This window comes from Drosophila innubila (genome assembly GCF_004354385.1).
Source record: "Drosophila innubila isolate TH190305 chromosome 2L unlocalized genomic scaffold, UK_Dinn_1.0 4_B_2L, whole genome shotgun sequence".
Taxonomy (NCBI): domain Eukaryota; kingdom Metazoa; phylum Arthropoda; class Insecta; order Diptera; family Drosophilidae; genus Drosophila; species Drosophila innubila.
Window position 1 is genome coordinate 19,758,203 of NW_022995372.1, and position 22,587 is coordinate 19,780,789.

General features: G+C 36.7%; 5 protein-coding genes across 8 annotated transcripts in view; 2 read left to right on the plus strand and 3 right to left on the minus strand.

Annotated features, from left to right (window-relative positions):
* Positions 1 to 9,862, plus strand: part of LOC117779976 — a 59,010-nt gene extending 49,148 nt beyond the window's left edge. The window contains exons 9-11 of the mRNA XM_034616335.1: positions 4,769 to 5,030; positions 6,156 to 6,231; positions 9,529 to 9,862. Of these exons, the coding sequence (XP_034472226.1) occupies positions 4,769 to 5,030; positions 6,156 to 6,231; positions 9,529 to 9,757 (567 nt within the window). The 3' untranslated portion in view covers positions 9,758 to 9,862. The remainder of the gene's footprint in view (positions 1 to 4,768; positions 5,031 to 6,155; positions 6,232 to 9,528) is intronic.
* A 2,315-nt stretch (positions 9,863 to 12,177) lies between these two features.
* On the plus strand, positions 12,178 to 13,713 carry LOC117781933 (2-oxoglutarate and iron-dependent oxygenase JMJD4 homolog). The gene is made up of 2 exons (XM_034618818.1): positions 12,178 to 12,833; positions 12,888 to 13,713. Exons 1-2 carry the CDS (start codon positions 12,232 to 12,234, stop codon positions 13,558 to 13,560), a joined length of 1,275 nt encoding a protein of 424 aa, XP_034474709.1. The 5' UTR covers positions 12,178 to 12,231; the 3' UTR covers positions 13,561 to 13,713.
* LOC117781934 lies at positions 13,616 to 14,798 on the minus strand. The gene is made up of 4 exons (XM_034618820.1): positions 14,562 to 14,798; positions 14,269 to 14,495; positions 14,035 to 14,211; positions 13,616 to 13,978 (listed from the first exon to the last, which is right to left on the minus strand). Exons 1-4 carry the CDS (start codon positions 14,766 to 14,768, stop codon positions 13,726 to 13,728), a joined length of 864 nt encoding a protein of 287 aa, XP_034474711.1. The 5' UTR covers positions 14,769 to 14,798; the 3' UTR covers positions 13,616 to 13,725.
* A 609-nt stretch (positions 14,799 to 15,407) lies between these two features.
* LOC117780291 lies at positions 15,408 to 18,052 on the minus strand. Of its 4 annotated transcripts, none has more exons than XM_034616754.1 (4): positions 16,388 to 16,744; positions 16,105 to 16,331; positions 15,868 to 16,044; positions 15,408 to 15,808 (listed from the first exon to the last, which is right to left on the minus strand). In XM_034616754.1, exons 1-4 carry the CDS (start codon positions 16,589 to 16,591, stop codon positions 15,556 to 15,558), a joined length of 861 nt encoding a protein of 286 aa, XP_034472645.1. In that variant the 5' UTR covers positions 16,592 to 16,744; the 3' UTR covers positions 15,408 to 15,555. The 4 variants fall into 4 exon arrangements, with proteins under 4 accessions (XP_034472645.1, XP_034472642.1, XP_034472644.1 ...); XM_034616751.1 differs by lacking the exons at positions 15,408 to 15,808; positions 15,868 to 16,044 and adding exons at positions 17,326 to 17,732; positions 17,793 to 18,052 and having other exon boundaries at positions 16,204 to 16,331; positions 16,739 to 17,014; XM_034616753.1 differs by lacking the exons at positions 15,408 to 15,808; positions 15,868 to 16,044; positions 16,105 to 16,331 and adding exons at positions 16,337 to 16,352; positions 17,326 to 17,732; positions 17,793 to 18,052 and having other exon boundaries at positions 16,739 to 17,014.
* Positions 18,053 to 18,733: 681 nt separating this feature from the next.
* Positions 18,734 to 20,595, minus strand: LOC117781109 (dendritic arbor reduction protein 1). The gene has a single exon (XM_034617830.1). The coding sequence runs from the start codon at positions 20,590 to 20,592 to the stop codon at positions 18,865 to 18,867; it is 1,728 nt and encodes a 575-aa protein (XP_034473721.1). The 5' UTR covers positions 20,593 to 20,595; the 3' UTR covers positions 18,734 to 18,864.
* Between the last annotated feature and the right edge of the window lie 1,992 nt (positions 20,596 to 22,587).

Genomic DNA, 22,587 nt, shown 5'->3' on the forward strand with positions numbered 1-22,587 from the left:
AATAGAGTTTGGTTTCAAGAAGATTGATTGAGAAGCAGTTATCCTCTAAGAAACAAATTATATTTGTCGCAGACTGTTATTGATATTGAAATATGTTAAATATTAATAGTAGTGGTTTTATAAAATTTTAAAACTACCTTTTAGCACTGACATGTGAGAGATACATGCAATAGTCTCTGATATCTTAATTTAATTTTTGTGACAAGTACTAACTATTTCATCCTAAATGTAACATCAATCAACTCAACTATTCACATAGATACCCATTTAATTTATTTGATTAGGCCAGTTAGAAATTGAACTAAGAGTAAGTAGAAACCACACAAACAACATTTGATTTATTTGTATTTATAAAATGCGTAAATGTGCCGAATGCATTTTGGCTAACAGCTGAAATTCTGACTGAGAACGAAGTGGCAGGGCATTCAATAAGTCTGACAGCAATAGACTCTGACTGAGGAGTCTCAGTGAGGAGCAAATGGAGCAGGCAACCTCAGGGTTGTCGGTTGTCGGTTGTCAGTTGTCGGTTGTCGGTCTGTTTAAATATTTGAAAATCCATTAAGTATATTGACAATGCCAATGTGTTTGTGTTTGTGTTTGTGTGCGTGTCTGGAACTGGTTTCAGTCTCAGCCTCTGTGAATTTGAATATGAGGTCGCCTTGGCTTTCTTTTCCTGCTCCAGTTGCGCCTGAATGGATCATTAGTGCAGCTAATGGCGCAGTCAATAAATGACGGCTCACGACCACGCCCACTATTTGAATTTGAATATGAATCGCGTGGGAGCAGACTGAGAACGAAGCTGGCCTCGGAGTCGGAGTTGGAGTCGGATTCGAAGCCACTGGCATTTCCGGGCAGTCGAAAGGCGGCGCCAAGGCAAGACATAAAACGGATTTATTAGGTCATTGCTGAAGGGGAATCCGCATTGGGCATGTATATCTTGGATGCTGTGTAAGCACTTGATAGATAACAACTCCTCCTCCTCCTACCTCCCTCCATCTCCCACTCTCTCCCATTATTCTTAATATTTTTGCAAAATGCGAAACCAACTTGCCGACAATGAAAATGTTATTTGTAAATTGAAAAGTCCCCGCTTAGGCGACAGCAGCCCAAGATTAACTGGCGGCATGGGTATTGTTCCCTGTAAATATCCACATATTTTAAATATGTACTGTGTATTAGCTAAAAAAGCGATATACTTATAGTTGAAATGTTAAATTTATCCAGCGATTTGAGCTCAGCATAAACTTTCGTAAAACGTATTTAACAAAAAGAAACAAATATTCTTTAAAATAAGTATTCTTTATAGGCAAATACATTAGTTAAAAATATCTGCTTATAAATTTTCAAATGCAAATGTATTATAAACAAACTACAAAGCATACGAACTCCAATTAAATAAAATATAAATAAATAATTTTTTATTGCATCCTTTTATAAAGTTTTCAATATTTGAATGCAAACTTTCGTAAAACGTATTTAACAAAAAGAAACAAATGTTCTTTAAAATAAATATTCTTTATAGACAAATACATTAGTTAAAAATATCTGCTTATAAATTTTCAAATGCAAATGTATTATAAACAAACTACAAAGCATATGAACTCCAATTAAATAAAATATAAATAAATAATTTTTTATTGCATCCTTTTATAAAGTTTTCAATATTTGAATGCAAATGAATGAATTAAAAGCTTTTTAGTTATATTCGTAATAGTGATGCTTCGCTTGTGCCTGTCAGAGCTTGCAGCTTTTCCACTTTTTCACTTTTCCACTCGTCCACATTTTTCGCATATTGTCGCGAAATTGTAAAATGCAGTCGTCCATTTATAAGTATATCAAATATACATAAATGTATATGCATTTTAGTTTATTTCAATTTATAGTTTTTAATGAGTTTTTGTTAATGCCATCACGTGCATAAGCTTCGATCCCCCCACCTCCAACCTCTTTATCACACTCTCTCACTCCACCACTTTCTCCTTCTCTTTTTTACAATGTGGGCCAACTCGTCTGATGGCCTAAAACTTGGCATTTGTTGGGCCTCTGGCAGTTTATTTATTTTCCACTGTTTTTGCATTTTTTGGACAGATTAAAACAAATTTAAATTAATTTTCAGCAAACTAAATTCAATTTGCAATTGGACGTGGGATTTATTGTTATCGCTGCGATTATGTTTGAAACAAATCTGTGCCAAAATAAATGTGCATTTGTGCCAGAGAGTTTCACTAATTGGATATTACAATTTTTAAATGATTTTTTTGGGCAGTCAAACAATTTGAATTTAATTAGCGTCATACACTAAAATTGCAATCGTAAGTAATCTACACAAAATAATTGAAGCAATAAAACCACTACCAATATACTGTAAAAATTAATAAGAAGATTTCTAGTCTGGGATGTAGAGAAAGCCATTGAAATGGCTAACAAAGGACCACAGCAGCAATAAATGGACAGCGTCAACTGATGGAAGGATGACCACCGTCCACGTTTTGTGTGTCCATGACACAAGCTGATTGTGACGCCATCATGGATGTGGATATTGCCACCACCCGCTGACAGTCATATTGATACAAAACGGATTACTCTACCCCGCAAGAGAGGAACCTGACATTAATGAGCATTGTGGAAAGTTGCTCCTCAATTTGCCTGTCACTCAGTCGGGAACAGATCCTGTGGCTCACATTGTTCTGCCACTCATAACGCATTATTTGCCCTTTAGCAATTTAAATGCTTTGTATCTGGCTTAATAACGTGGCCAACAAGCTTGGTAACAATGCAGCTGCAAATCAGATACTTCAAACTATCGAATTTATCGCATATAGCAACTATACATATATGTATCTGAAGAGCAATCGGCAATTAAAAAGTTTCTTTTTAATACCTTTGATTGGCATTGCTACGCATATTAAGTATACGCAACGTTGCACTGTAATAGGACAAATTAAAAGTGCAATTAAATAAAAAAGAAATTAAATGCAATCTATAAATATGTAAATATAAAAATGAATATAATTTTACATTTATATGGCAATTGTATTGATTGCAGTCATTGTTGTTAAATTATATGCAAATTATGCCGCGAGGCATGGAATTAATTGCACATTCGGCATATTAAATATCATAAATATAAATAACGTTTGGCAAATTATTTGGCTCTAGCAATTAATCACCAAATAATTTGGCAATTTTAATTTACTGTTGCCAGTAATGTAAACAGTTCATTGAACACACACAGTCACACACACACATATACACACACACATACAAACACATGTACTGACAGTTGCATAAGCCGTTTTGTGTGCACCGTTAATTAAGATTTAATGGCCAACGGACTCCACTCGACCACGCCCCCATCGTTCAGCAGCAGCCCTTAAGCCACCCCGCCCAATTTGCCATTTCGTGTCTATGTGTGCGTAATTAGGCGACAATAAGCATTTAATACACATTTCTGGAACAAATACGCAAATACAGAGACACAGTCACATGATTCCAATTAGTTTTGGTTCTGTTTACGGTCGGCTTTAATGCCACGCCCTTTACGTCCACAGACATCGGCATCGACCTCATGGCAATTGAGCATTTCGGCCAACTGCAATTTGTTAGCTAATTTAAGGCCAACAACCGCCTTGCTGTGCCAACAAATAAACACACTCGACACGCCGTCTCCAGCCCTGGTAATTGACTGTATATTTATATGTACGAGTATTATGTCGTCTATATGGCGCAAACTGCAATTAAAAATTATCTGCGAAATGGCATCGCCCATTAAATACACTGACAAACTCCACTCGAAGCTGTTGTATTCATATAAATACGAATTCATAACATTCGTGTAAATAAATAAAAATAAATTAGAAAAAAATAAAATAAAATGGAATAACTGCTTAGCTAAAAATATTAAATTAATTTTAAGCTACTTTTCACAATTTTAAATACAGTTGGAAACAAATCTGAAAACTATAATTGATACTAATTGATCCTAAATGTCACAAAATGGGCACAACAGTTGCTGTTAATTTGCTGTTAACATTTCTCTGTTAATATTTCTCTGTTACTCGCTGCTCATAGCTTGTTGTTTTCTTTAACATAAATTCTGTTACTTTGCTGTTAAAGAGCTATGTTACTTCACTTATGTAAATTTTAGCTGTAGCTACCTTGACATAATCTTTGAAGATTAGTTTACAACTATTTCAATGTCCTTAAATGTATCTTACTGTCTGTATTGAGCAGCTAATCACATTGCTTAAATTAATCTCTCGCAGTGTAATTAATTTGCTCATAATATTTGTTACGATATATATCTATACAAACTTGCATCAGATTAGTTATTATGTAAGTCTTTCAGACACACACACACACACCCACACACGCACAACCACAACCATAAATCCGCGCATAAATACAAATTACAGCGAGACAAAGAGAGTTAAATACACGCACAATACACACACACACACACATTCCCTCTGAAAGCAATATCAATTTACTTGGAGGCATCGTGACAGTCAAAGGTTAAATAAAAGTACATGCATAATGAAACTGTTTGGATGTCCTTTTTGTTTTTGTTCCTGCAGTCGATCAGCTTCTCCACTCAATGCTCATTACTTATGTTTTATGACATGGGCTTAGTTTATGGCACTGGCATTTTGATACGAAATCCATTTAAGACCACACTACTCGGTCCAAGCTTTAATCGCTGACTAACGAACTTTTCGCTCATGCCTTCTCTTTCTCACTGTCTTTCTGTTTCTCTTTCTGTTTGCAGACAATCATACGCGAGATGAATCGACTGGGCATGATGGTGGATTTGTCACACGTCTCCAAGGGGACCATGCGGGATGCCCTGGAGGTGAGTGAGGCACCCGTTATATTCTCCCACTCCTCCGCATACGAGCTGTGCAATACAAGTCGAAATGTCCAGGATGATATCCTGCAATCGCTGGCCAAAAATGGTGGCCTCGTCATGGTCAACTTTTACTCAAAGTTCTTGTCATGCAGCGACAATTCAACTGTACAGGATGCAGTCGGTAAGTGGCACTTGTACTTATTCACTTTATAACCATAATTAATTGCTTTAAATTTGTTAATATTCATTTACAATCTATAGATGTAAAATATTTCATTAAGCATCAAATTTCATACTTTTTGCTGCAGTTCTTTTAAATTTGCTCGTCACATCGAAATCAATCAACGCCACTGATTTTCTGCGGTCTTTGTGGCACCACTGTCATTTCTGTCGACACTCTGACTGACTGTCTGACAGACTGACTGCATGTCTATTGTTTCAGCTAGCTCATTATTGCCTCTCAGCTTGTTGAGCCAGCTTTTCTTTTTGCCCACATTGCTTTTGACGTGCCATCAAAATGACGGACGTAATCACTTCCTGTTTCGCTGGTTTTCACACAATTCAGTTTCTTATACTCTTATTCGAAGGTACAACTGCTATATCAGAGCATATGAAACTCTAGTATTCTTTAAGATTATCATCCCATATCGACCTGTTAACAAAAGAAGGAAATTATCGAAATGTTATTAATTATTTTTGTTCAAATCTAACAGCTATAGAATTTTTGATAATGTTAATAAAAAATAATCAATTTAAAGCTTGGACATTATACTTTTAATCTTAAACAATTGAAATTCACTTATGTAGGAATTTGAGATTTATTTACAGTTTTTACTAAAATTTTGAACATTTTATAATGTTGAGAAATTAAAAGTGTTGGGCATTTATATAGTAGAGTATCTGAACTTTGAGTTTACAATGCTTAAATTTGATATTCATATTTTTGGTCTTTTTTATTGTGCATTTGTCTAATGCCACGTGATTTGATGTCTACTCTCTTTCTCTTCTCCTCTTTTCATGTCATTGTCTTCGCCTGGACACATTTCGAATTTGGAAAATTTTAATAACGATGGCTTATGGCGATGATGGTAACAACAACAACAACAACAACAACGACGACAACATCAACCAAAACCACATTGCGCTCACTTAACAATGGTCCTTAATGAACTTGACGACAACAACAACATCGCTGGAAATGACGATGAACCCTGTCATTCGATATCCTGCTGACCAACAACAAATGCAAACGACTTCAACACACACACACACACACACACACACTGACGTATTTGAATATATACAGCGCATATTAATCACATTAAGCGAGTCGCTGGCATCGATCACGTTGGTCTCGGCGCCGGCTACGACGGCATTAATTAGTAAGTTTAAGTCATTTATTTCACTTAAATGCGCATTTTCCTCGGCCACAAGGGCTCAACGGTTTACAGCCTCCCCCCAACCCCACCAACATTCCACCTTTGATTATAACGGTAACTGGAGTTGCTCTCACTCTCTCTCTCTCTCTCTCTCTCTGTCCCTATCTCGGTCTCTGTCCAGGTGCTTTTTAAGTTATTAATTGATTCTATTTAAGTACTGCGGCTTAACATTGGCATATTGTGGGTGGCGATTCATATTGTCGCTCGTTATGGCCATTGATTTGCAAAAGGGGTGGGGGTAGGCAGTTGGGAAGGGGGGAGGGAAAAAGCAAGTGAAGCAATCATTATGCTTTCTCCTAGGGCAACATTGAAGCAGCTCCAAATTCTCTTTTCAGCAGCATAATTACAATTGTCTTCACGGTCTTAGCTACTCAGTATTAAACTTCTCATTATTTATCAATTCATAAAGAATTTTTTCTGAAGCTGCAAATCTTATGCAGAATTGAACTAGCGGGTCTTGGTCAAAAAACAAACAACTTTTTTATACTAAAACTTGATTTTCGACTGAGCGTCATTATGGCAGCTATATGATATAGTGGTCCGATTTGAACCAAATTTAGGCAGGATGTATAATACCAGCCCAGATGCATATTGTGTCAGATTGGTGGAGATATCTCAAAAAACCACGAAGTTTTTCATACTAAAGCTTAATTTTCAATCTATCGTTCCTATGGCAGCTATATTTTATAAAGGTCCGATCCAAAAAAAAAAAAAACTTGATCTGCTTACGGTATCCAGGAACCTACATACCAAGTTTGAAGTCACTAGCTCTTATGGTCTCTGAGATCGACTCGATCAAACAGACTGACGGACAGACAGACGGAGGGATTTATATATATACCAAACACATTTTACTCTTCTTTGTCATTTTTAATGGGCTCAGGGTATAAAAATAGGCGGAAAATTAATAATATAACATTCCTCAAGGAAACCGGTCCAGATTTGACAAAGCTATGACAATTGTTAGTAAAATGTACTGTTATTCATTTAATAGTAAAGAGCATATTTCGAGACTCTAGAATTTAGAGTAATGATATACCTATAAGGTGCTAGAATTTACAAAATATTTTACAAAATATATACAATTTTCTAGTACAACATTTCATTACAAATTTAAAGCTGTGCTTAATTTATAGTTTAAGTTCAATTGGCTCTGATATGTGCTCGTCCTTCTGCATCATCATTATTAACATTATAATTACTTTCATTATTATGATTCCGTGTCATTGCATGTCATCGAGGGCACAATAAAAACAAACATTGAGCCAGACTCGAAATTTGATAGAGAAAAGTTCTGTTCGTTATGGTTGTTGTAGGGAAAGAGGAAGCTGTCCATTTGTTGTGTGTTTTTCAATTAAATATTTCTGCTACATGCCACATTTATGTAGCAATAACAAACCCCACTTTGTGTTGTTCTGCTATAACTTTTACATGTGCATATGAACAATTTCAACATCAGTTTTCATGTAAATCAATTTTCCAACGAAACGAACTTCATTTTGTTGGTTCGCAATGCGTTGGAAAACAAAAACACACACACCTAACCGAAATTGAGCTTATGAATATTTATAGGCCACTTTCCCAGTCATGTACTAACACACTCTATCACACACACACACTCACAGAGAGGCCTGGTGACATCGACACAATAAATAATCTAAAATTCTATGAAATTACAAAATTTCAAATGGCATTTTTCCTGTTCCCCCAGCCAATTTTCAGCATTGACTGACATTCAATGCATTAAACGAGAGACAAATTCATTTGTTGTTGTCGTTGTTATGGCAGCAATTGCATTTTTTGGTATTTCAGTGACACCTAACACATTCACTTAGTTCTTGTAACCAATTTGTAATCAGATTCCGTCAATGAAGTTTGCAATACTTTTCATTAATCTTGTGACAAAATCAGCCTGTGATGATTTTGTTTAGTAGTTTCTGAATCTTTCTGAATTTTCTAATTGTGAATATATGATATTATTCCAATAAAATGTTAATGAATTAATATTTAACTTTATAATTTGATTGATATACCCATAGCAATACTATATGGTATATTTATTAGACCTTCCATTCCATTCACATCACTTGCAGGGTATTTATTCTTTTGCACCAAAACCAAAAATTTGGTGTTGTTAATTTCCTATTAATTGGTGCTTATTTGTGATAAATTTGTAATGTGAAATGTGAAATGCAAAATGAATTTAAAGTGCCGAACCGCAGCCACAAATGACCAATATTAATTTACACAAAACAATGTTGAAATGCCATTCGAGAAATACTAAAATATATATGAGTATATCCTTATGTATACACATAGGGTATGCCGCAAAACGAATCCCAACTAATTTAACAACGTCGACAACAACAACAACAGCAAAAGAAGAACAGGAGAGTGACCAGAAATTACAAAGGAAGGGCAAATGACATGAATTGTGTTTGTTATGGCTTTTTCAAGCATACTTGAAATATATTTTATTCCAATAAAATGACCTTATACACAGGATGCCACATAATTTAGTAGTTAAGTCAGAAGAAACTTAACAGGATTCCCTTTTTTTGTTATTTTTAAAAAATGATTATTCAAGTTTATAAATATTTGTTGCTCAAATAATTCTTCAATTAAAATATCATTTTGATTTGAATTATAATTTAATGAGAACTGTAAAACTGTTTATAAGAATGTCAGAGCACCCTGTATGCTCCTTTCAATACACGCATAAATATTATATAATATTTCCATGTCATTTAAACCGTTGCCTAAACGTTGCAGCACACACAAAAGTAAATTATTATTTATTTGTACTTCCTTTCAAATGGGGCCAGAAATATAAATTTATTATTTATTCGGCATTGTTTTGCTTGTTGTTTATTTATTTGTGTATTTTGTGGTTGTGACTTACATAAATTTCTTGCTTTTTGTTGGTGTTGCTTCATTATCCATACGGGCACATTCCAAATGTTGGCTTTGGTTTGCCTTTTCCTTTTTAAATAAAGACAAAATCAAATTTTAATTGTGCACAAAGTTCGGTATGTGCATATAATATAATAGAAGGGAATTTTAGCAATAATCAACGCAATTTTAGCAACTCAATTAGTTAGTTTGGATACCCTGTAGTGAATTGAGCTAAAAGCTAAAAATAAAAAGAGGAATGTAAAATATAAGAGTGTAGATCTAGTTGACACAGTATCTACTAGTCTGTCACATTTACTTAATTCCTGTCTATTTTTCATCTTACAGCACACCCAAAGGCCTGGAGGATGTTTCCTCGTATCCAACGCTCTTCGCCGAGCTCCTCGGAGGTGGTTGGACTATCGATGAGCTAACCAAGTTGGCGGGAGGAAACTTTCTGCGTGTTATGCAGCAAGTTGAAAAGATAAGGGATGATAAGAAAGCAGCTGGAATAAAGCCATATGAAGATCATCCCAACTTTCGCACTGACGATCCCTATAATTGTACTTCCAGCTAATTAAATCTAAGCGTTATATTTAGAGAGGTTGTACAATAGGCCAGAAAATAGTTAATAGATTCAGGCCGAAAATGCAACGATATTAATTTGGTGCATATAAAAAAAGTTAAAATAAGTAAATAAATATTAAAATTAAATTATAATATTTAAATAAATTACATTCTAGTTAAATAAGTGGCCTAGCTATGCTTTGTATAAGCTTTAAGTATACTAGTATAAATACTATTAAGTTTTCGGCTAAACTCCTTCTCTGTTTTATATACAATTTTCGAATTTCCTTTAAGTTTTTGTGACAATCTATAGACTGCCAAGAAATGCACCCACTTAATAAATTTATATTTATAAAAATATTTTCAAATTAAGCGGTTTTCTGTTCTAACAAAGCTCCCATATAAAATTCTGACTTCAAACTGGACCAACACAGAAATAGAGGAAAGAAGAAGAATCACAAGAAAATTAACATTTCCGTTTTCCGATTTGAATTAGTTGAATTACTTATATGAAAACTACATATCAAGCATGTAATAAGTATGAAAATAAATAATTTTCTTAGATTAATGGTAAATCCAAACAATATTAAAAGAGTGGGAAAGCATACACTTAAATTAAATACTATTATAAACTATAAACATATAAATATATATAGAAAAATATTGAAATAAATACTGGACATTAATGAGTTAGTTAAATTCTTTAGTCAGTTGTAAATCAATTCATAATTTCTGAATGAAATGAATATAGCGTAAAAGACACTAAATTAGTTGGTAAGAGAAGTGGGCGTGGTACAAGCTTCAAGTGCATGCCACCTACTACATACACACATTATACTTAGTATAGAGCTGTATATAGGTTGGTTTAAACAATTTCTATAGCATAAGTATGTCAGATACGCGTATTCTATATATTTACAGTTAGACAAATATTCTTCCCGCATTTCCGTAACCAACGCCCTTAAAAAAAAATTATGAAAATAAAAACAGAAACAATAAATAAAACAAAAAAAGGATAACTAATCTGTCAGTATCTCTGTACCTTCTAAACCTACAAAAATAAATATCTAGTAAAATGTGCATGGTATTTAAGTAACTGAAAGTAAATGAATTCAATAATTGTACATTTTCTACGTTAATAAAAAAACTATTGTTACAATTTTTTATGACGTATTTTATACGAATTTTTGTATGTGTAAATAGCATTTTTACCTACACCATTTTGCTATAATTTATAAACCTATAGTTTTCTAGCAAAAATTGAATATAATTATTATAACTATAAATAAATTGTATTTAACTTAGTAAGTTGTTAGTCGACCGTTAGTTCTTAGGATTAAAATGTTTGTCTTCAAGGCGAGTCATAAAATATCTGTAAAGATTATATATACATACATATACATACATACATATATAGGAACTTGATGAAAATTACATACACACATACACCAAACTCACACCTACATACTTGCATACGTATGTTAAATGAAAATAACATTTAAATTTTCAACCATACGATTCTCATGTGCGAACTGCATATTACATTTTATAAAATGTAAATCCAAATTGTAGTTAAATCTTGAATATGGTAAAATGTTTAGCGAATAAATTTCAATAAAATGACAAACAGATTAAAGTATTATAAAATTCACCAAGGGTATTTCATTTAAAAGTGGGAAATTTTGAAAGGGTTGCAACTCGGTTTAAGGTATAGATGGATTGTGTCTAGGCTAAGCGATTTAACAGTTGCTGATTATATTTTTGGATAATGCAATTGCAAAAGGCAATTTACTTTTTAATAAATTAATAATTAAGGGAAAATTTAAAATTTAAATTATATAAAATTAAGGACAACATTTTTATGAAGGTTTAAAGTTCGTCACCTCAAGGGGAGATAAATTACAAAATTTACTTCTAAAAAAAATATAAAAAAATCGACAAAAATCTTACAAAAAGTCTGCAAAAATTTTCAAAATTCGATCTTCATTGTTAAGTAAAATTCAAAAAGTGTAAAGTTTCTTAGTTTTGCAACTGTTATTGAAATTTGATTAAAATTGAACATGCTGCCAGATCGGAACATTTTGCAGTGTGGCAACCTTTGAACCGGGTGGCAATCTTCCACATCAGTGCTGCCAAGTTTTTAGGGGGAACAATAGCTGTTTCTGGCTGGAAAGCATCTAAACTTGGTTTTGTTGGCTACTATGCACAGTTTTAGAAAAAATCGTATTAGCAAACCTTACCTAAAAATATATTTATATTAATCAGATTTTTAGTAATAGCAATTTTGAAATGTTTCTAGCAATCGAACTTTTAAAATAGCCTTCTAGCTATAAAATAGCTAAGTTCGTAGCAGTTCCAGCAAAAGAGAGAGATAAAACAAACGACAGATTGAGAGAGAGCGTGTAATCATTTTTTGGAGTGACCTTGTTGTAGACTCTACTTCAAGTCGCAGTTTTGTTTACATTTTTGTTTTGTTTTTGTGGCATGGCTGCAGAGAAAGCGGCGCCGGAGCTGTTGGCGCTGCAACCACAAGGGAATTTTCCGCCGGATTGCATTATCCAACGTTGTGCCGCCAAGGAACTGACATACAACGAATTCTACTGGCGTTACATGCACGCCAACTGGCCGGTTATTATAACAGATGTCTCCAACAGTTGGGAGTGCCGGAATTGGGCGCAGGCCGGCAAAGAGAAGGACAACGCAAATGCAAACATTAGCCCAAGTTTAACTGGTCAGCAGGATCTGATTGATTTCGACTACCTCAAGAGCCGCATTGGCAACTTCGATGTTCCCGTCGCCGACTGCAATGCGACATATTTCAACAGTCATGCCAAACTGGAGCTGAAGTTCCACGAATATCTCGACCGATGGCAACGTGGAAGTGGCATGGAAGTGAAAGTGGAAACAAACTGCAATGTGGCCAAGGACAATCTCTACCTCAAGGACTGGCATCTGGCTGCCCAGTTGCCCACGTACGAGTTCTACCAAGTGCCCAAGTACTTTGCCTCGGATTGGCTGAATGAGCAGCTAATCCAGGAGAATCGCGACGATTATCGGTTCGTTTACATGGGACCCAAGGACTCCTGGTATGTAGTGGGTTATATAATTAACCAAGTGTCTCATCACGCTGCTTGTTGCAGGACCTCCTTCCACTCGGATGTGTTTGGCTCCTTCAGCTGGTCCACCAACATTGTGGGCCACAAGAAGTGGCTCATAATGCCGCCCGGCGAGGAACTCAAGCTGTCTGATCGACTGGGAAACCTACCATTTAGCATAGATGAAACGCAACTGGAAGAGCACAACGTGCGCTACTTTACCATCAATCAGACGGCCAATGAGGCGGTGTTTGTGCCCAGCGGATGGTACCACCAGGTGTGGAATGTGACGGACACCATCTCGGTGAATCACAATTGGTTCAATGCCTGCAACGTGTCGCGTGTGTGGCGCAATTTACTGAGCAACCTGGAGGCTGTGTGCAATGAGATTGCCGACTGTCAACAAATGGACAACTTTGAGGCACACTGCCAGACCATGTTGCGAGCCAGTTTTGGCATCAACTACCTCGATTTTATAGAGCTTTTGGAATTCATAGCCGCCCGCCGATTAGCCGCACTCAAAGACCAAACACCTAGCACCAGCTTTTTACTTTTTGATAGATATCAAATGAACGAATATCATCTGCAATCCGATCTCGAGTGCGTCCGTCGGCTCCTAGCCAACATGCTGCAGGAGTCGAGTGTGCTTCAGTGTCCCGCCCAGCTTCACGAACGTTGCAGTCGCCTTTGGCAACAGCTACAGCAGGAGAGGATGTAGGAGAAGCAGTCTTAGTCATAGCATATGCAAGAACTGGCATATTTTTATACCAAAGTTGTATTTATATACAATAGTCGTAGTATTTTATTATGTACATACACATGATTATGTATTGTTAAGTACTGTAATGTAATGTATACATATTTAGCTAAAGATCACGTTTATTTACTCCCCGTCTGGCCAGGATTCTTCTCCTATGACAGGCTCAGTTCTCAGCCAGTTGCATTGATCAATCACCTTGAAGCCTAGCTTATCAAACATGGCACTGGATGCCTCATTTTCTGTACCTACAAGTGCCATTACATCCTGGCCCAAACAACCTATGCGTCGTGTTATTTCCTTTGTCACCAAGCTACCAAATCCGCGTCGTTTATGAGAACTCCTCACCTGCAATGCACCCAAATAGCCGCCTTGCAACCTTCATAAAGATAACTCCATCAGATGATGTGGATACAAATTTATGGGGCGGCTCACCTGATGCACCAGGCCAAGAGTTGTTTGGTTTCCGTTGAATATAGGCCAACACTTGGACACATGCGAATCTGACGTTGTATAAAGAACAATGAACCGACATGACGATTTGGCCATTCCTCATTAACCAAATCCGCATCTTCCTTCTTTAATAATTCCATAAAGAAACCATCTGGAACTCTGTACGATTTTTGTGAATATTTACCAAAGTTCTTGATATGGCATATGCAAACTTACTCAACTTTTAGCTGACACGCCTCCTTTGCAGTCATATAGTATAGATTCGTAATGCTATTATATTGCACTTCCAGCTGTTTTTCTCGAACCACGCTCTCGAGGTCCGGAACATGCCGAGCTGGTATGGAACTGCACTTCAGACCAGAGGACCAGTCGATAAGAGTCAGAGCTTTCTTTACAAGCGCTTCTGAGTTATTTAAGCAACCCACAAAGAGTTGATAGCGATCCTTAAAGAATAAAATTATTGTTCACTTTCTCTTAGGTAGAATGACGTACTGATTCCGAATATTAACCACAATTATAAAGAGCGCTTCATCCTTGGCTCTCTTGTCGGAAAGTGTGTAGATTTGCAAATTCTTAATCAGTGGATCTTTTTTTAAAAACCCTATAAAGTTATCTAGACAGTAAAACTCTGAGCAATATTTTGGCCAATTGCGTGTGTAAAGCTTTTGAAATCTCTGAAGTATGTCAAGGTCAATTGTTTCCAGTTGGTGCGACATTCTGTTATGCGTTTAATCAACTTCTCCACATGCGATGATTCGAGCAACTGAGTTGTTTTTTTCGTATGACGAATGAAGTCTGAATAAACGGACGGGAGAGAGAGAGAACAAGTTATAATGTACTCGTTGGAAAAATACCCTGTAACCGGTGACTCAGTTAAAATTTATACAATTTTCATGCGGAATGTCAATTTAATCATTGTTTGCCTTCTATTTTGATTTTAGTTTGTTCATTGCCTTTATATTTATCAAAATCATAACGTTATCAAAACTAAATCAGTTGAAATTATTAATCTTTTTTGATGATTATTTGTCCTTTGAACCACTACCATTAAAACCCCTTTTTAAAGACCTCGCACATTATCAAAGCTTAACCGAAGTTAATGAGCAATATTCTTTATGTCACTCTTAATAACTGAATATCTGTATATATAAAACTCTTTGTTCAGTCTGAATAAATACTGTATAAATATATTCAAATACTTTGTGAGGATCAGGAATACATTTACATATTTTGATAGGAAAGATCAGGCTGCAACTGTGAGTAACATATCCCTTATAAATTGCAGGGTATGAACATAGAAATAGAAAGTGAGAGAGTATCAAACTACTTGATTACTCTCATTAATCAGTCGTCTGTTTGCTCTTATAATCTTGTAGAAGGAGAGATTTTAATCTGGTTTTTGTTTACAATTTTTTTTATGAGTCTCTTAAAACTCTTTTATAAGCTCTTTGAAATATTGAATTTAACTGAATTTTCATATTAAACTTGTAGTTGTACCATGACCTATTGACCCTCGGGCCACGTAAATTTTCCTGTCGCAGGTGCAGTGTTGATCCAATAGCACTGATCAATCACCTGGAAGCCTAATTTACTAAACAAATTGCTAGATGCTTTGTTTTTGGGATATATCTCGGCAATAACATCATCTCCCAATGCGGCAATATCTTGTGAAAGAGTCTTGACAACAAGAGATCCAAAACCACGTCGTTTGTATTTATTATCAACTTGCAAAGCAGCCAACAGACCATCCTGTGTTCTAAGCAAAAATATATAATTAAATTAGTTAATAGAATCGTGATTGCTGTCTTTATTTACCTGGTGCACCAGGCAACCAGCTTGTGAGTTTGCTCATCATATAATCCCATGCTGGGACACAGGCGAATTTGACGTTGTAAAAAGAACAAGGAACCCTCCTGGCTGTAGGGCCATGCCTGGTCTATCAAGTAAGCATCTTCCTCAGACAGCGATTTTAATTTAAATCCTGTAGGGCAGCTTGGAAGAGACTTTAAATAATGTGTATGTTATCTCTAAGACTAAGATTTGATAACATACTCTATTGGCAACTGCAATGCATCCTCTGCTGACAAATGATACAGATTGCTCTCGTGATTATACTCAATTGTGAGCCCTTTAGCCTGAATAACCTTCAAAACAGATGCCAAATAACGCGATGGGATTGATGAGCAAAGTATGCCTCTGTTCCAATCCAGCTGATGCAGAGCCTGCTCCAGCAATTCCAGCGAATAACCAAGACAGCCCACAAACAGCTGATATCGATCCTAGCAATACAATTTGTAACACTATTCAATAACAAAGTTAAACTCTATATAAATACCAGAATCAGAAAGAGACCCAATTCCTTGGCCCGTTGATCTGCCAAGGTGTAAGCATTGATATGCTTAAGTTGCGGCTCAACTTTCGAAAACACAATAACATTTCTGAGAATATAATATTCTTGACTATACTTGGGCCATTTTTTTCCGTATAATGACTGAAAGTCTCCAAGAACTTGAATGTCAATTGATTGCAGCTTTGACATGTTCGAGATACTTAGTTGCTAACTAAACTTAAACAATTGTCGAGTTTGTTGTGGTATTTATACTAACAAGTTAGTAATCTTTATCTTTATCTTTATCTTTATCTTTATCTTTATCTTTAGGGTGGCTTTGGGGGAAATGATATTTACATTCTGTCTGGTCACCGATTCGCTGGCCAGCTTATAGAGCTCTGATTGTCGGGCAAACACATGCTCCAAAAATAGTGCTCTCCCTTTTGGAGAGTAAATCCTAATTTATCAAAAACTTTACAAGCGGCTGCATTGTTTATATTAACCAAAGCTGTGACATCGTGATTCAGTTCGTTGGCGATGCGTTGACTGATAGCAGCAGTGACTATAACACCGAGTCCACGACGTTGATGGGATTGAAGAACCTCAAGGGCGCCCAGGAAGCCGCTCTGCAGCCTGAAATAATTGAATGTTTAATAAAAAAAACTATGTAACTAAACAATTTCTAAGAATACCAAGGTTTGATTAACTTGATTAAAAATCACTCGAATAATAATTTAATATCAAAAACTGTATAGAATCAAAGCTAAATTTCTTAATATTAACGAACAAGAACTTTCTTAATATTTATACTACTAATGCGTTTCTCATTTTAATTTTTCTTAGCTGATTCCTTTTGTTTTCTTAATTTTGGTTTGTCAAAATTGTATTTTAATTGTTTTTTGAGTCTCTGTTTCTTAAATTTCCTTTTAAAAAAGAATTCCTACCTCAAGCACCAGGCACATAGTTTTCCCGTTTCTTTTTCGTAGAGACCCACATTTGTATTGTTCTCAATAAGCAATTGTATAAGCTTCAGCGATCCCGGATGACGTGCTGACCAAAGATCGTTGATGAGCTCTGAATGCTCCAGTTTCACATTATCCAAATAGTATTCAGGCGGGCACTTAAACTGCAGCTCCTTAGCCTCTTTACAGGGTAACCTATACATAATCGTATTCATTTCCCGTTGCAGGCAGAGCTGAAGCTCAGCTACGAGGTATTTGAAGATCTTATGATGCGTCTCATGAATGGCGCTAACTTTAAAGCCACCTGTCCAATCGAGCAGTGTCAGGGCTGTCATCAAATCCGGCGTCTCTTGTCTACTCAGATTGCTGAAGAAAAGTTGATAGCGATGCTGTTGGAAACGATAATTTAGTGACTAGTATGAAATTATTTATTTATTTCAAATTCAAACCACTAAGATAAAGAGTCCATCACTGCGCCAGTCTCCGTTGAGAGTGAAGAACGTTAAATGATTTATTAAGGGATTCCTAGAGAGCCATCGCAGGTAGTTGTCCAGCCAAAAGAAACCTACACAGTGCTTGGGCCAATCCTGCAGATATAGTCCTTGCAGCTCCTTCAGCTCGCCTACATCGTATATTGCTGTCAGTCGTTTAAGCATGCTGGCAATGCATATAAAATGTCTATTTCTAATTATTATTAATTAATTCATTCAACTTGGCAGCTTGTTCTAATTGGGGCTGCCACCCTACAGATTTTCCCGATCTGGTAACTTGTTCTAATTTAATAATAAGAAAAATTTAGTTGCAACTTTGAAAATTTGACTAAATTGAAATATTTCTTATTTTTGAAGCTAGATTTTTAACTTTTTTCCCCTTGGGCTGACGAGCTTCAAACCTTCATTAAAATTTATATACTTTTTTTTTTTTGAATTTCGAATTTTAAATTTTCATTAAAATGTTAATTAATTTTAAAGTTATTGCATTTTAAAATTTGCATGAACTAAAGTTTAAATTTTCGTTCGTTAATCGTTCGTTGGCAACAGAAATATCGATAAGTTTAATATCAGCTGAGTTTTTTTTGCGTAGCGTGAAGTTAGCTGCGTGACGTTGCGCATGCTAAAATTATCAGCTAGATGGCGCCAGCTTACATTTTCAATGCAACACGGTTTTTTTTAGTAAATTTCAAAAAAACTTGTAACTTTTTATTAAACAGTGGACGCTTTTTGTCGTGTGTCACTTTGTATATATATACAAAAATACCAATGCTTAAATTAATACGCACATAAAATGATATACATTTGCCAATCTTCTTTTTGTACAATTCCATTTACACATTAACATTTAACATACAAATTACAAATTACAAAATACAAAATATATATTTACAGCTAGACAAAAGTAATAATATAAGGTCTGCAAATAGTTTGTGTTGTTGCTACTGGTCTCGTTTCGGTTTTACCACACGAATATAGGAAATGTTTGCTTCAGGGTCAGGATTGGAGAGATGACGCTTTGAGGTCTCCATTAGGGTTCCTGCTTAGGCGTGGGTGTTTCTGGTGTTGTTGTTGTTGTTGGTGATGGTATGGTATGTAGTATGGATTCCTTAGATTCCTTCTCCTCCTCCTCGTTCTCCTCGTCATCTTCATGATCTGCCTCCTCCTGCTTCAACTGTATTGAAAGTTCATCGTTGCTGTCTTCGCCCGTCTTGGCACGCTCCGCCTGCAATCGACGCAGCTCCTGCGCCAGCGTTTCCGACGACTCCGATTGCGTGGGCGTATGCGAGGATGTGGGCGTGTGCGAGGCGGAGCAACTGGACGAGGCGGAGCTTCGTGATGTTGCCAATGGCAGTGACTGTTGCTGTTGTTGTTGCTGTTGTTGCTGCTGGTGCTGCTGCTGTTGTTGTTGCTGCTGTTGTTGTTGCTGCTGCTGCTGCTGCGTGACCTTGCCCATGAATGTGCGTATCTCCTCGAAGTAGGACTCTTCGCTGGGATTCTCACAGAACCTTCGGATGCAGTGCATCCGTTCGCTAACACCACTCAAAGCACTCAACGATACCGCATCCGACTCATGCTTCTTGAGATGCCTGTCCAGATTCGTCTGCTGGCCAAAGCAGCGTTCGCAGATCTCGCACTTGAAGGGTCGCTCCTTGTTGTGGATGTTGCGCACGTGACGCTGCAGGTTCGAGGAGATGCTGAAGGAACGTTCGCAGTACTTGCACTTGTACGGTTGCTCTCCCGTGTGCGTTCGCAGATGCCTCGTCAGATTGGCGGAACGGGGAAACACCTTGCCACAGAACTTGCAGGTGTAGCGATCCTTGTTCCGTTGCTGCTGCGTCGGCAACGTGTTGCCGCTGGCAACTGTCGTTTGGGATTGGGATTGAGACTGAGACTGCGTTTGCCGCTGCTTCGCCTTGCGGGAATGCTGACGGGATTGGAACTCCTGCAGCTGTGGGTGTGGGTGTGGCGTGGGCGTTGGCGTGCTGGTTGCCAGTGTAGGTACAATTGTTGTCGGCGTCGGCAGCTCCAGTTTCAACTGTTGCTGCTGCTGCTGCTGCTGTTGCTGCTGCTGTGGCTCGTTGGGCGGCCAAGCGAGTTCGGCTTTCTTCAGAGGATGCCGAAAGGCAAAATCCGGTGGTGCGGTTGCCTGTGGCGTTGGTGGAGCAAACACGTTGCGATATTGCAGCGGCAGTGTTTTTGTCATCGCCTCCAGCAGCGTCGAGTGCACGCCGGGCACAACGCCAGCTGGTGGCGCTGGGGGCGTGGCAACGCCCTCTCGCAATGCACGCAACATCTTGCGGCTCATATCAAAGCCCAGATCCGCCAGAGAGGCGGCAATATGATTATTGTTCAGCTCCTTCTCCTTACGCTGCGCTGCCAGCTCATTCGCAAACATGATGAGATTGCTATTCTCATCCTCCAGCGGCAGCGGCAGCGGTATCTCCTCCCCCTTCCCCGGCTGGCGACGCTTGTGCGCCAGTCGCAAGTCCAGCGGTTGATCGTAGCTGCTGCGTCGCTTCGCCTTGTTGCCATGGTGTTGTTGCTGTTGATGTTGCTGCTGTTGATGTTGCTGATGTTGGTGTCGCGCTGTTGTCGTTGTCATGCTGCTGGTGGCTGTTGCTGCCGTCGTTGAGGCGGACAGATCATAAGGTACATGTGATATATACGATGTGGGTATTAATCCTAAGGCAGGGTAAACACAGCCCTGTTTTGGGCTAGGAAGCATCTTTCTTGGTGAGTGGTCTTTCTCTCTCATAACTGTTAACTGTTGGCTGTTAGCTGCACCGTTTTCTCCTCTCACTTGCTCTATTTGTCGCTGTTCTCTTCAGATTGTCTTCTCCTTATTAGCGTTATTTTTACTATTATCGTTATCGCTATCGTTATTATAAATGTTGCTGCCTTCGGGATTTCAGATTGTTGTAGGCAGAATTTAAGTACCTATAAATAGAGCAAAGAAAAGTCATATAATTATAAAATATTCAAAAACATTTTACTTATACAAATTTTAATTCAAGTAATTTCTTCATTAACTTAGAATGAATAGTAGTTTTCTCAAAAAATGGTCGTATTTGTCGTTTGTTTGAGATCTTGAACCATGTCACTAAATAATATTATACACTCTTATCTTAATAATAAAACTGTTTATAAAACGTTTCTATATCTGTTGTACAGAAAATACAAATATAGTATAAGGGCCAATTTTTTAATGGCTCCTTAAAATAGATAAATTCAAATTTGAAATTAATTTCTATACATTTTATGTCAAAATAACTGTTGTACAGTTATCAAACCCCTTAAATAGACATTGAAAACCCGGCCCTAAGTGTAAATATTTATATGTTCATAATTTTCACTTTATATGCTCCCAACTTATATATGGACTGTTCTGTAGAAATGTAAACCGGAAAGTACCAAGAGTAGCTATTTCTACTAATAAATTATATATAGTATTATTATGCAGCATCTTTACTCAACATTTATTATTCCCTGAGCCCATTGAAAATGGGTAAAAAGGGTATAATGTGTTTGGCAAAATGTATGTAACAGGCAGAAGGGGGCGTGGCAGACCCCTCAAAGTATATATATTCTTCATCAGGAACATCAGCCGAGTCGATTGAGCCATGTCCGTCTGTCTGTCCGTCTGTCTGTCCGCTTGTCCGTCTGTTTGAGCGTGTCGATCTCAGAAACCATAAGAGCTAGAGACTACAAACTTAATATGTAGGTTCCTGGATACCAAAGGCAGATCAAGTTTGTTTTTATTTTTGGATCAGACCACTATATCAAATAGCTGCCATAGGAACGATACATCGAAAATGAAGTTTTAGTATGAAAAAGTCTTTTGTTTGTTGAGATATCAGAGCCAAACTGATAGAATATGCACCTGGGCTGGTATTATACATTCTGACAAAGTTTGGTAAAAATCGGTTTCCTATATCATATAGGTGCAATAGCGACGCTCAATTAAATATTAAGTCTTTGTATGAAAAAGTTTTTTGTTTTTTGAGGTATCTTATTCAAACTGTTAGAATATGCATTTAAGTTGGTTTTGAACATTCTGACCGAATCTGGTTCCATATATCATATAATTGCCATTGGAACAATTGGTCGAAAGTCAACTATAAAAGAATACCTGGGCCCAGGGTATCCTACTGTCGAGCGTGCTTGACTGTATTAATAGTTCAATTTAAAAATGGTTTTTTCTCAAAAATATTTCTATACCATGATTTATTACTTATACTTTCGATATTAAAATATTTACAATGATCGAATAAATACTAACATTAGATTCAGACATAAAAAAATGTTTTATTTTTTTGGTTTACTATTCTGTCGTCCTCCAAGTTGCCAATCTGTGAGAAGAAAATTCAACGTTTCCCAACTTATACAGCGTAACTGTTAGTCGATCACCTAATCGACTAGAACTTACTCTCTTCAATTGTTCTAATTGTTTTTCATTGTGTAGTAAATACTTCTATAGTTTCAGGTGCGTCACAGCTTCATTCTCACAGCTGTGCTAGTTTTGTTTTTTATTTATTATTTATTTTTCGTTGTTGCCTTTGATAGCTCTGAGGGTAATTCCCATCAACGTCATGCGTTGCTATTTTGGCAACTTTAAGCGAAGAAGAAAAATGAAAACAATTTATTTATAAAAACAACTGGCAAAAGCCGAAAACTTACAAAAAAAAACCAAGTTAATTGTCGTCTTTAATAGAACTTAATTTTCAGACGACAACTTATTTTGGTTTCGATT

Bases quoted from the DNA above. Each gene is read 5' to 3' on its own strand.
- LOC117780291 (XM_034616751.1), bottom strand. From the start codon at position 17,999: ATGCTTAAACGACTGACAGCAATATACGATGTAGGCGAGCTGAAGGAG. The intron at 17,733-17,792 runs GTTTGAATTTGA...CGTTTCCAACAG, and splicing joins ATGGACTCTTTATCTTAGTG to CATCGCTATCAACTTTTCTT. The intron at 17,015-17,325 runs GTAGGAATTCTT...CAATTATTTCAG, and splicing joins CTATGTGCCTGGTGCTTGAG to GCTGCAGAGCGGCTTCCTGG.
- LOC117781933 (XM_034618818.1), top strand. From the start codon at position 12,232: ATGGCTGCAGAGAAAGCGGCGCCGGAGCTGTTGGCGCTGCAACCACAA. The intron at 12,834-12,887 runs GTATGTAGTGGG...TGCTTGTTGCAG, and splicing joins ATGGGACCCAAGGACTCCTG to GACCTCCTTCCACTCGGATG.
- LOC117781109 (XM_034617830.1), bottom strand. From the start codon at position 20,592: ATGAGAGAGAAAGACCACTCACCAAGAAAGATGCTTCCTAGCCCAAAA.
- LOC117781934 (XM_034618820.1), bottom strand. From the start codon at position 14,768: ATGTCGCACCAACTGGAAACAATTGACCTTGACATACTTCAGAGATTT. The intron at 14,496-14,561 runs GTTAATATTCGG...TTATTCTTTAAG, and splicing joins AAGCGCTCTTTATAATTGTG to GATCGCTATCAACTCTTTGT. The intron at 13,979-14,034 runs GTGAGCCGCCCC...ATCTTTATGAAG, and splicing joins CTCTTGGCCTGGTGCATCAG to GTTGCAAGGCGGCTATTTGG.